This window comes from Conger conger, chromosome 4 (assembly GCF_963514075.1).
Source record: "Conger conger chromosome 4, fConCon1.1, whole genome shotgun sequence".
NCBI lineage: Eukaryota > Metazoa > Chordata > Actinopteri > Anguilliformes > Congridae > Conger > Conger conger.
In genome coordinates this window covers 68,601,829-68,615,071 of record NC_083763.1, presented here as the reverse complement: position 1 = coordinate 68,615,071, position 13,243 = coordinate 68,601,829, and the positions used below count along the sequence as shown (strand labels likewise).

Here is a 13,243-nt window from a genome sequence, read left to right as displayed (position 1 = left end):
CTCATTACGTGTGTGACAGTGACTGATCTGTTCCGTCTCACTCTGTAATTGCTCTGTCTGACGTGGCTCTTCTAAGACTCATTGTGCAACTTTGCGCTTGGTGTTGTGTGTGGCTGGGCTCTTCCCCAGTTCCGGGGCCTGTATCGCGAGGCAGGATTACCGAGTTAGCTGGATAACAGTACTGAGTAAATCCATGTTCGAGATTATAGAGTTTTAGTTAGGGCAGTTATCCCGCTAACTCCGTAATCCTGCTTCGTAATACAGGCCCCCAGTTTTATAGCTGTTTTACTGTTGCTACGTGTGGCCAACCGAGTTAAGGGGCGGCCTGTGGCGTAGTGGTTAAGGTAAATGACTGGGACAGGCAAGGTCGGGGGTTTGAATCCCAGTGTAGCCACAATGAGATCCGCACTGCTGTTGGGCACTTGAGCAAGGCCCTTAACCCTGCATTGCTCCAGGGGAGGATTGTCTCCTGCTTAGTCTAATCAACTGTACATCGTTCTGGATAAGAGCGTCTGCCGAATGCTAATAATGTAATGTAATGAGTTACAGTGTGACTGATATTGTTTCATGCTGGTTTCTCCCTAAGCCCTGTGGCGTAACTGACGTCTCGCCTGGTTGGTCTGTTCCAGGTCTCTGACGTGACGAGCAAGCTGAGGGAGATGCAGCAGTACTGGGTTCAGCTGCCCAACGCGCTCTGCAACGACAGAGTGACAGCTGGAGTGGCCAATGAGGACAAGTGCTGGAATGGAATGGGCAGGGCCAGGTAGGCGGTTGGCCTTGCTTGGCCATTGCAGAATGCAGCATAGCTTCACAAAGGAAGGCGTCCTAGAGAAATCAAAATGGCGGTTGCCTGACTAACACAGAAGGTTGAAGTATAGAAACATCAGCTTGTGTTAGGAGAAACAAAGGTCTCTAATCCTTTGCGGCACAGACTGGCATGGAGTAAGTACTCCCAACCAACACACTGTGGTCCCAAGCATATAATATACAGTATTCAGCAGCCTTTGACCAGTGTGGCCATCCTCAGACAGCAATACATTTCTACTTCTGAAGGTGTTGATTGGCTGCAGCATAACCAATGGGATGCAATGGCCTGGAATCAAGCAACATGTGCCCTGACCTTTGACTTATGTATACAAGCAAACATAACTTATTTTCATCATGGACACCAGTCATCCATTTAATATAGCTCTGTTTGCACATATTGCCAACATTTGTTCCTATAGCACCTTTTATTTGGGTAGTCAAAATCAGATTAAAGTCAAAATTAAGTCCATTCCACAGAAATGACCAACACCTCTGGAAGGGCTCCTATTTTGAGTGCATTTACACACATTACACTTTTCTGAAATATATCTAGTTGTTTTCCAATGCCTATCTGCAGTCATAATGTACTTACCTCATTCTATGGTATTAAACCAAATGGTGGTTGTTGATGACGAGTTTCTGTGCCTTGAAATATATGCAAAGTGATGCAATAAAAACAAACGAAAGCGCTTTTTACCAGGAGTAATGCACCATGCATCTCCTAGAAGGAGAGCTCTTCGACTCATCTCCTGGAGGGAAAGAGGGTTTCTGTTTTTAATTTAGCCATAATTGGCCCTTAATTACCTAATCTGATTACTTAATTGCATGACTGGGAGAGCTGAACCAGCTTTCTTTTATTTTGCCTGACTGTGATACTGAAGCACTGAAAGAACACAATGCAGGAACACAGATTCAGGTTCATTCTTGATAAATGCGAATGCCATTGCATGCACATATTTTTGGTTGTTTGGTTGATATAAAAAATGTATGGTGCAAAATAATCTGCTCAGTTACAATACCTGCAGTAGTTATTGCGTGCCTCTAAATAACATCTATCTTTAGAAATACTTGGCATGAAAATGCAAGACAAGAAATTATAAGCACAAAGTTAAGTAATCAATGCCAAATATTGCCTTGTAGGTAGCTTTCAACTCAAACAAGCCAAACTTTAAATGCCGCCTACTTAACAATCAGTATCATTTTCACACAGCTTTCCTAAAAACTGTAAAATAATGGGTTTGGCTTTCGTTTCAAGTGTGCTGTGATAATTTAAAAGATGGAAGAGGGGGAGGGTTGAGGACAGGACATTTTCTCTCTGTCAGTTTGTTTGTGATACACACACACACACAGAGCAGTGTGTTGTCTCGGTCAGTGTGTTTGTAGTACAGACACACATAGAGCAAGACATTGTCTCGCTGTCAGAGTGTTTGTAGTATAGATAGCTCAACACACAGAACAGTAGATTGTCTCTGTCAGTGTGTTTGTGGTAGACTTTGTGGTGAATGACAGTGGTTGTGTGGTATGTCTCAGGTACCTTCCTGAGGTCATGGGTGACGGCCTGGCCAGTCAGATCAATAACCCTGAGGTGGAGATCGACATCACCAAACCAGACATGACCATCCGCCAGCAGATCATGGCGCTCAAGATCATGACAAACCGCCTGAATAGCGCCTTCAACGGCAACGATGTGGACTTCCAGGACGCCAGTGAGTGCCCCTTTCTCTTTGAGAGTCTCTTTGCTGCCATGTTCTGTCGGAAATGTTAGCCGACTTCTCCACTTTTTAGAGCTCTCTGAAGCTCCTTTTTGCCACCTTACCTAATATAGCTGGATATATTACATCGCCAAATATGCTAACCCATCCATATGGGGTGATATGGCCTGGCCATTGCACATTGCTATTTGGGATTTGACCTGGGTCAAATATGTAATTGTTTGGATTCAACTACTTTTCTGTGCTTGGTTGATCTTGCCTGGTGGCAGGGAAGCCAACCTAGAGGACCAGAAGGTGGGGTTTGCATGGGATCTGAGAATATTTCATAGGTTCCAATACAACAGACAAGCTCAGTAAGGCATAGAAAAATTATTTAATCCAAAACAATTATGTATTTGACCCAGGCCTGCTTGAGATGTTCGTAATCTGGGCCTTTTCTTGTGCAATAATTATGACTCAGCTGAATGGCTAAATTGAAATATGACCTCTGATTTGTGGTTGTGGCTCATTTCTCTCCCCAGCTGATGACGTGAGTGGGTCGGGCAGTGGGATGTGCTCAGATGAGCTGTGTGCCCGCAGCCCTAGAGTCATCGTGCCCAACACGGACCGGCCCAACGTGTACGCCTACCCCGCAGAAAACGAGATGGTGCACTCCACGGGGAGCCGGATCCACCCCCGCATCGCCCTCCTCCTGCTCCCATTGGCCACTCTGTCGCTCTGGCGATAATTGACAGGCCACGCCACCAATCGGGACTGAAATTTTTGGGATAAGTGGGTCGCGGGCGGGGGGAAAGAAAATAAAAAGAACGGGTGGTCTAGTAACTTCGCCAAAAAAAAAGATGAACGTTAATGACTGGGACTACCTTTTACCTTTGAGAAGAAGAAAAAAAAAAAGTAATATTTTTGTTTTGTTTGTTTTTTTAATATATGGTAAGCTTTAGAGCTGGTCTTTGGCATCTTTTTTCTGGTGTTTGGGTCTTTGAAATGTCTGTACTTGAGAAATGTTAAAAGAAAAGTGTATAGACAATGCATACAGTATGTGGACGATGTGTGTCAGCACAGTGAAGACTGGCTTCCCGACTCTCTCCTGACATCTAAAATGGCGGCTGTGGCATCTAAAATTGTGGCTGTGGCATCTCATCTTAATATGACACAGTACTGTTGTGAGGGGATTGTGACTGACTTGGGTTTTAGTAGTGCTGAGAAGCGGTGGGCATCACCATGAACCTCAGGACACAATATTATCCTGACACTTGGGTCACAGCACACAGTATATTATTGCGATTCTTTGTGCTTTTGCGATACGCCAAGCATTGCGACCGTATAATGCGATATATTGCTATTTCTATTCATTTTTATTAGTTTGAAGTCATACGCCTAACCCATGCCAAAACCCATTACACCCCGTTATAAAAAGTCTTGCATTGGTTAAAGCATTTACTTACACCTGAGCACAATGCACATAGCAGACCATAAGAAAATAAAATATTTAAGAACATAGGCTCCCTTCAGCAGCTTAAATTAGTTTCAATGAATAAATGATGTGCAATTAAATTTAGGGGGAAAAAACTGAAATGAAAAGTGAAAATGGTGAGGCTTTTCAGCCCCGCAGTGTCAGCAGTTCTAAAGGAGCAGCTGTTGTAGATCATCAGATGCAGCTCCAGATGGTGCGCACGCAACACGTAACAACACTCGTTTTACATTGAATATCTTAGTTACACCAACGCTGACCATGCTAAGCAGTTCGGTGTAAATACGCACCACATTTATTCAAATTAACAAGTGTTCACAGTGTCGTGCTGTGTTGTTAGCTTGGCTCCCATCTCATCATACATGTGCTCAATTGAACAAAGACAGTTACGCTACTGATTGCCACGACAGTATAGCTGCTGTTTTGAAGCAAATGGAGTAGATGGCTAGCTAGCTGTCCACGATGGAAAACATACTGTGGGACCATTTTGACCCAAGATCAAATAGAATTTGAATACCTAGTTACGCGAGTGACGGCAACTGGCAACTGGTGACGGCTGCGGGTAGTATCTACGGTGTGGGTTATTGTAAAGTAATATTTATTACAAGATGGCAGTGGTTTTTTTCCAGATATTAGTGTGACCCTCATGTGTTGCCAGGGAAACGACACCTCTCTTGCTTTTCATAAAAAAAATACGATTATTATTATTATTGTTTTTCACAAGTGACCATGGTGTAAACAGGATAGTCCATGACAGACTGTTATGTGATTTAATTGCACTCCATAGAGGGTGATTCTTCACCTCCATGTTGTACCTTGAAATCATAACATAAAAATAATATGCACGATGAAATGTGTGTATATTTAGATGAAATATTGATACTTGGTGTCGCTATATCGATGCTGTATCGCAGAAGAAAGTATCGCAATACTGTGCTGTATCGATTTATTCCCCCACCCCTAGTGCTGAGCCAAACTTTAGTTTTTCTGCTCAGTTAAATGGGTTTGCATATTATGTATTTATTAAAAAGGAAAAAAGAGCAATGTTATGATAAGAGTGGGAAGGAAAGTATAACTGATATATTCTTTATGGCTATTGTCTGAACAGGCCCTTGGAATATGCATTAACAATGCATCAGTGAGCAGAAATTTCATAAAAGAAACGTTTCAGAGACAAAACATATTACAATGTGTTGCTCTTCACCAAAAAAAGAGAGAACGTAATGGTGTCATTTAGTGTGAGGCCGCAGACTGGGCCAGGCTAAAATGGATGAGTGGAGTGGTTGAATGCTGGCTCAGACAAAGAGAAAATGTCTGATGGCCCTCTCTCTCTCTCTGTGTGGGTAAACCCATTTTGCCTTGGACAGAGGGTTGAAAACCCAAAGTTTTTGCTCAGCTCTACCTGCCAGCGATGGGGGAAAAAAAGGAGAGAAGGATGTACTGAACTTTTTCATTTGTTGGTTTTTAAATGGACAGTGAGATGCACAGAGAGAAAACTGAGGTTTCTTGGCCCATGAGTGACCTATGCGATGGAGGGAGACCCAAATACGTAACATCAAAGATCATCCAAGATTAACAACCCCAGCCAATGCCAACCCAGAGTGATGGAAGTGTACAGCTGAAAAGAGGATGCTTCAGTGTGTGATCTCAGACAGACAGTCAAAGTCAAAGCCCTACATTATATAGCCTTTTAAAAAGAATTATGTACCTGCCTACAATTTATGCCTCCATTTTGTACAGATGTCTTAGTGACATTATGCGATCTCTGAGATGGCTGTCTCTAGCCTCCCGCTTGTGCGTTACCTTCCCATAATATCGCTGTGACGATGTAGCAATACAAGGGCGCGGCCGTAACGTTAAGCAAACGATAGGACGACATTGTGAGAATGATGACCCATGTCAGTGCTGTCCTGCCTTTGAGCGGTGGTGGGAAGACTAGACAGAGGCCAAGTTTTACCATGCAAAAAAAAGTGCAAGTTTTGAATTTGTCTAAGAGTTTTTTTGCGATTTTTGGGTTTGTTTCTGCAAAGAATCGATGTGTTGAAGGACCTTGCCGGTCGCTGTAGTGGTGTCCCGTGTGTGACCGACGAAGATGAGCTGATTAATTACAAACACGTAAATGGGAAGGAGGAAAGGGGTATATCCCCAATATAAGTGCAACAGTATATACCCATGAATAACCTTTTATGTACTGCGGTGTGTGTGTGTCTGTGTGGGTGTGTGTGTGTCTGCGTGTGTGTGTGTGTGTGTCTGTGTGTGTGTGTGTTTATATTTTTCATATGTAAGGCTCCTGATTTGCACCAGTGGCTGACCGAACCACTTGATTTCCCATGGCGTACGTTCCAAAGGCAGAAAAAAGAAGGTTAATTCAATAGCGTTCTCGCTCTCTCTCCAGGGTTTCAGCAATTGCCTGCATTTGCACAGGTCCCCCTTCTCTGCCCTTGCCTCCCTACTACCCCTCCCGATCCTTCAGCGTTACCAGGATCATAATTAACCCCCCCAGTACCTTGGGGCATCCCCCCCCCCCCCCCAAAGTCAAGTGCGCTCATGATTTAGGCACCCCCCCCCCCCCCCCTTATCCTCATACTAATTTGCCACGCTGACTGCAGCTCTTTATTGTTTTGATACAGCTGTGTTTTTCTGGGTGTGTTTTTAAATCCATGAATTGCCATTCTGTTTTGCACATAGAGGTCAACATGGGGGGAAATCAATACAACAGAAAACACGGTAGATTCCGGGATTGATTTGGATATTGAGACAGACGGACTGATCGTTACGTAATGATTTTCTGGAACAAAATAAAGAAATAGAAATATCAGGGGCCCTAAATATGAGACAACGGTGTCAAGTGTTGAGTGCAACTGGCATAATGAATATGTGCCAATTTTAGAAAACATTTTTCAATTTCTTTTTTTTTTTGTTGTTGTTGAAATAATTCACTTTGTTGGTTCTTTTTCCATGGCTATAGTAGAGCAACACATGAAGCAGAAGATGAAATATGTGTCAATTTGCTGTTGTTTGTTCTTGGATCGTTGTGTCGATTATAAACGTGATGAGATTTTGAAGATGTTTGTGTAGCGCTCATTCCATCTCTTCACCCTGATGAGTGACCTCTGAGCGGGGCTGCTGTGGCTCCTACGCACGGCTGTGAATCTATACACTATCTTCACCCTCCTTGGGCCACGTGCCTGCTTCACCCTAACATAGAGTAACAACGTAGGGCCAGCTTACCAAACACGCCCACAGACATAGCCGAAGAAAACTTTGTACATTGAGAGCCAGCCTTCCGTTACAACAATATGCCCCACATTCTCCTTTTCCTGAATGGTTTTCTGAAGACTTTACCACTTTAGCACATTTATACCAGAGGCCTTCTAAAGTCACAAAACCCTGGAACTCAGAGAGCTCACTTTTCAATTACAGTTATAGCTACAGCCGATTCAGGGGAAATGGGTGTTTCTTTAAAAAAAAATCCCATCATCCCACGGCCATTTAACGATGTGAAGGAGTTTTTCTATGGGGTTGACACCATAATCCCCGAGAGCTCTCAGCACTTCACAATGCAGACACGCCACCCTTCCCTGGAAACAGTATCGTGTCATAGCCTCATCTTCAAGTGTTGAGGTATTCACAGTGTTTGTGTGCAGAAACTAAATATTCTGTCAGTGGGCTACATACTAACAAGAAACGGTATCTGACATTTTGGAATGGGCATGTTATACACTCTGACATTATCGGGTAGGTCTCGCTTGTTTGGGATTGACCTGTGCCGTCCTGATTCTGTCAGAACACAGCAGAATGAATTCTGTCAGAGGGCATAATGGGTGATGATGTCTCAATGTGCTTTGTGGTGATGAAGTCACAAGAAAGGTGAGCTGATGATGTCATGGTGCAAGAGAATGGAAGGTCGTTTAGAATGCAGGAGATGTGCAATAAAAGACAATGGCCATAGAAAACAAGGAGAGTGATGGTATCACAATAAAAGCGGTGCAATGTCAGACCAGAAAATGAATCAAAGGTGAATGTTCTCAGAGTAAAAGTGCGTGGACAATGATGTCACGATGTGCAACGTTCAGCGCTAAAAACAACCTTCATCCTCACCCCTCTCTTTTCCAGCCGTGCTCTGTGTAGCCACACTCCAATCTGTTCATCCAAACTGGGTCAAGATTTTAATGGTTTTTCTGACACGAGAATTCCAGTCAGATTAAAGAGGTCGCCTTATGCAATAAGCCAGGTGTCTGTGGCAGATTTAGACAAAGTGACTACAGACATGTTTTTATTGCAGGCGGTTAAATTTTTCCCCCACACAGCATTGCAAGCTTTCTCTCAACCGAAGGCACACTAGAATGGACAGTGGGGAATGGACTCTTCTAAACTGCAGCATGTTACTACCTATACTAACCAACACAGTGACAGTTTGAAGAAGGAAAGGCGTATGGTGTGTTCTGGCCTCTCTCTCTCTCGCTCTCTCTCGCACTCTCTTTCTCTTTCACTGAAAGGACTGTCTGACACTCCAGCACACCGACGATGCAGATCGAAGAGACCGTGTCTAACATTATGAAAAAAAGAAAAACAGCAGTGTGGGCTTTTCCCACAGTGCATTTCTTATTGTCTGTCTGTAAATAAACCTGTTTCTGAGTGAAGCCGTGACTCTGGGCTAAACCTGTCTGTGTGGCCTCGCCTTTCTCTGTCCTAAACCAGCGCTATCTCCTTCCTGCTCCCCCACACCCTTCAACACTCATTTAGTTCATCATGTCCTGTAAACAATGACTGCTGTACACCTGAACATAACTGACAGTCAATGAATATTGACGGATATAATAACATTACGCGCCAGAACACAAGCAGGGAACAGAGAAGTCCATCTGGTCCACACCTCAAAAAGTTTTCCTTCCACTCACTCAACAAATTTTAAAATCTGTCAAGGATACATACAGTGTCAAACAAGTTCACTGTAGACAGTACACTGCATTCTGTGTATACATACTTATGATGTTTGAGGAAGCTGCATTTGGAGACTTTATGAATGTGAAGTACTCATAAGTGCAGCATTCACAGAACAGTTAGACACAGTCGAGCTAGAGCTAGTATTGCGGTGAGTGTTATGCTCTCTTTGCTGTCATCTGTAATAATGTGTCGGCCTTGAATTCGTGCCACTTTGTGTGCTACAGGGGACACAGCTATGCCAGATATTTGCCCATGTCATGTTACTGTCTTCGCTGATTGTTACTCAGGACGATAAATCTAACCTAGCACATAATATTGGCAAATTATGAGACTGAAGCTACAGCCACAACCTCCAAGGGGACAACACACACACCCAAAAATACACATATATATACACACATGCACACACACATGCCATATGAGCCAAAATCCTACATAACTGAGTGTTTCAATGTGGATATTGACATGCATGTGGGCAAGTGTGTGTGCATATTTTGAACTAAGGTCCTACACCATACATAGTAGTTGGTGTGTGCATGTGTGCATACACATCAGGCTTCTCCTCACCACTGTTATTCAAAAGGAACAGTTGTTGAAAGCTGTGGCATCTCAGCACAGTGACCGCACCTCGAAATGTTAAAAACATTTAAGCAATATCTGTAACCTCATTTTCCATATCCCATTTGGAAAAGGTCATTAGATTTTGTCTTTTTGGGTCAGGGTAAATGATGCAATGCCTCCTTAATGTCTCCTACACAATGAACCGTTGGTACAGGAAATGGTGTTAAAGTCTCACCCAGAAAGTGAGAAAGTAAAGTTCAGCGACTGGAGAATCTCAGGTCAGTGAGTGTACTGAGGATACACTCACTTTGGCAAACATCAACAGCGCACAGGCAGTCTTCGGCTGCTTGGAGGATTTATGCCTCTGTTCTCTTCCTTTAATTGCCTATCCTTCCTTCTGAAAGTTTGACTGGAGACTGCAGTCCTCAGTCAATCCCTTCCCCTTCAAGTCTCTCATTCCAGGGCCGCTTGCAGATTGAATTTAAAAACTCTTCATTATTTATGCCTTAATATCTCGAATCTCCCCAGTAGATAAATTTCCCACACAGTGTAGGAGGTGGAGGTTTGAGGATTCTTTGCATGACACAGCAAAGATGTGGCTTGAATTTGCAAAGATGCTGCTAAAAAAAAGTGTGTTATCACTGTAATAAGAATACACTTCCACTGACGTCCTGCTGTGTGGATCATACTGGTAAGATGCCGGATTTCACAGTATAGTTTCACTCCATATCATTGACTCCTGGCCACACTTGTACTGACTGTCCAATGCCTCAGTGTATGACACATAACCGGGAGGCAATGTTTGAGCCGGCATGGCTGTTTGAGCCGACATGGCTGTCCTTGTCTCGCTGTACACCAGAGCCTGCTTTGGTCATCTGCACATTCACTGGCTGCAGCTGAAGTGCGCTTTCCGACCAGATTTAACTGCAAGGAAACCCACCTGATATTCACAAAAGTGCATGGACAGACTCACTCCAAACACAAGTATAGAGAGGGGATGATGTTTTCTTTTCTGCAATACAGACAGATTTGGCATTTAATCTGCATTGCCCTGGGCCTGACATCACGTCACTATTGTGAGGTAAAGGAAAAGTTGACTTGCTATGCAAGTGGAGGCGCTGAAAATCTATGGCTTTCTCCTTCTGCATGAAAGAGCTGCATAAATCCACTGGCTAAACCACCACTGCACCTAACACAAGGAAACCAGGGAGAGGGGAGCTGTGTACTGTAATATTTTAGTTTGTTTTACAGAGATTTATATGCAATTCACTGTCTGCCCTTCTCCTGTTGCTTACCGTATATCAAATTTGAAACTGCTGATTGGTGTGTAGATTTGGATAGGATGCAAGGTTGCAAGGCTCTGAATATAATTCAATATATCACAAGAGGATGGATTGTCTTTTGCCCCACATTGAAGTCACTTTACCATTCATCTGTGGTTAGTCTATATGCGCCCAAGATGAGTCAGATCTCCCATATGTGTACCATTAATGGTCAACTTCCCTGAAACCGACAAAGGATGGGGACTGTAGATGAGGGTTTGGGTCTGTAGATGAGGGTTGGGGTCTGTAGATGAGGGTTGGGGTGTGTAGATGAAGGTTGGGGACTGTAGATGAAGGCTGGGGTCTGTAGATGAGGGTTGGGGTCTGTAGATGAGGGTTGGGGTCTGTAGATGAGGGTTGGGTCTGTGAGATTAGGCCTGTCGATCATTAATACACTGCTTTGGTATCACATATCCTTTCACTGGCAATGTGGTATCAATCACTTCACTGATTTGACGGCCAATGACACCTCCTCCGCCCAGTGAATCATCATTGGCAGTTTTCTCAAATGGCTGTGATGCAGTCAGACACTGCTGACTCCTCCTCAGACGTGAGCACAGCTGTTTGGTACAGAGCTCTAATACACAGCAACTTCCTGTATAGAGCTGGCTCTCTCAACTTTACACACACACACACACACACACACACACACATAAACGTGCCTGCATAAACACACTAATAACCTCTCTCGAGTCTCTGAACAGCTTGGACCATGTTTGATCGACATAAATAGACACTCAGGGTGATGTGGTCGTATGCATGTCAGTGCGATGCCGCTAACATTCTGACAGAGACAGCCACTGACTCATCCCTGACCTCTGAGGTACAGGGAGAGGGGACCGCGGCTCGACTGTAACAGTCACAAATTCACAGAAATGTGCCATAGGCCAGTGAGGAAACAGTGGCCTGCTGATGGGTTTGATGTAATGTTGTTTCTGCTCTGAAGGCTGAGCTCGTGACATGAGGAGTAGGCCCTGATCTGCTTGTGACATGTGTACCGAGGAGTGAATAAGGCCTTTAGCAGGGAGTATGAACTCTGACCCTCAAATCCAAGTCCAGGCCTGTTTTTCTTTTCTCTCTGGTAATTAGTGCTGCTGTCTTACAGTAACACCTGACTCCCAGGTGAAGCGAGGGCGGGAAACCAGCAGCTTTCGGCCCTCGCGGAACGGGAGTTGCTGGTCATTGGTCAATATCACCCCCCCCTTCCCCCCAGCAAAGCAGGCAGAAAGAATCAGGTCGGATGTTTAACCATCCTGCCACGCAGCGTTAGTGTCAGCGCCAGAGACCTGTCACATCCCCGCTACGCTACGCTACTGGACATCCACGATCGCGGCGCGCCCAACACACCGCTCCGCCGATCCCCACATCTACTGCCAGCGTGACTAGTCCCGACACAACGAAACGTTTGTTTTGGTTTGTTTGAATCGTTTGATATCTCTTCATGTTTGACAATGTGAAATCTACTTATGCAAAATGCCTTGTGCTGCCACACGGTAATGGGTGGAGATCTCTGCTGTGTCATTCGGGCGTGCTTTCCAAAATAAATAACATGCTGACACCTCTGAGAAGTGATTTATGCTTCTCATACCTGATATGAGTTCTTATAATTTCTCTTTGATACCTGATACTATCCATTGATAGGCCTTCTGATGTCTACGTTCTGAGGGACAGTTACTTGGAAAATGAGCAATTAGGAACGACATCACAATAACCAAAGAATAATTACCATGTAACGTTTCACAGAGTTTGGCACTCATTTTATTCCTTTAACAGTCACCCTCCCAGAGTAGTGAAATGACAATTCCATGAGGAAGCACCTTTTCTACTTTTATAAAAAATACAAGAGCCCTGTGAATGCATTTCCCAACTTCTATTCCCTTGGAGAAATTACTTTAATATAACTGCCAAACACCAACTGCCATCTTATAGTCGTTGCATAGTTGAAGAGAGTGTCAAATCCCCTGTGCAGTCTTGAGGTGGCCTTTCAGACCAATTCAGGACAGTACATTTCAATACATCGGGACAGCCTATGGCCTTAATGCTAAGTTGCTTGACTGTGACCCGGAAGATTAGTGGCACAAGAACCAGTGTAGCCACAGCAGTTGGGCCCTTGAGCAAGGCCCCTTAACCCCACATTGGCCCCTGCTTAGTCGATTCAACTGTAAGTTGCTTTGGATAAAATATTCAGTTAAATAACTATAATGTAATTTCAATCTGTATGGGCCTCACACTCTATGGTCTCAGGCTCTGATTGGCTAATTCAGCCTGGCGTTTGCTCCACATTTGACTGCAGAAACTGCCTACTGCCTACAAAACACGTCTCTTTGCCTGATTGTAATCCTGGCACACTGTGGTGTAAACTCATTTAGCATAGCCTACTTTGCAGTCCCTCCTTCCCCAATCGGCACACAAAAGCACACATT

General features: G+C 44.1%; 1 protein-coding gene across 1 annotated transcript in view; it reads left to right on the top strand.

Annotated features, from left to right (window-relative positions):
- Nucleotides 1-8,633, top strand: part of gpc1a (glypican 1a) — an 88,829-nt gene extending 80,196 nt beyond the window's left edge. Inside the window, exons 7-9 of the mRNA XM_061239870.1 lie at nt 630-763; nt 2,338-2,513; nt 3,041-8,633. Of these exons, the coding sequence (XP_061095854.1) occupies nt 630-763; nt 2,338-2,513; nt 3,041-3,246 (516 nt within the window). The 3' untranslated portion in view covers nt 3,247-8,633. The remainder of the gene's footprint in view (nt 1-629; nt 764-2,337; nt 2,514-3,040) is intronic.
- The last annotated feature ends 4,610 nt before the right edge of the window (nt 8,634-13,243 follow it).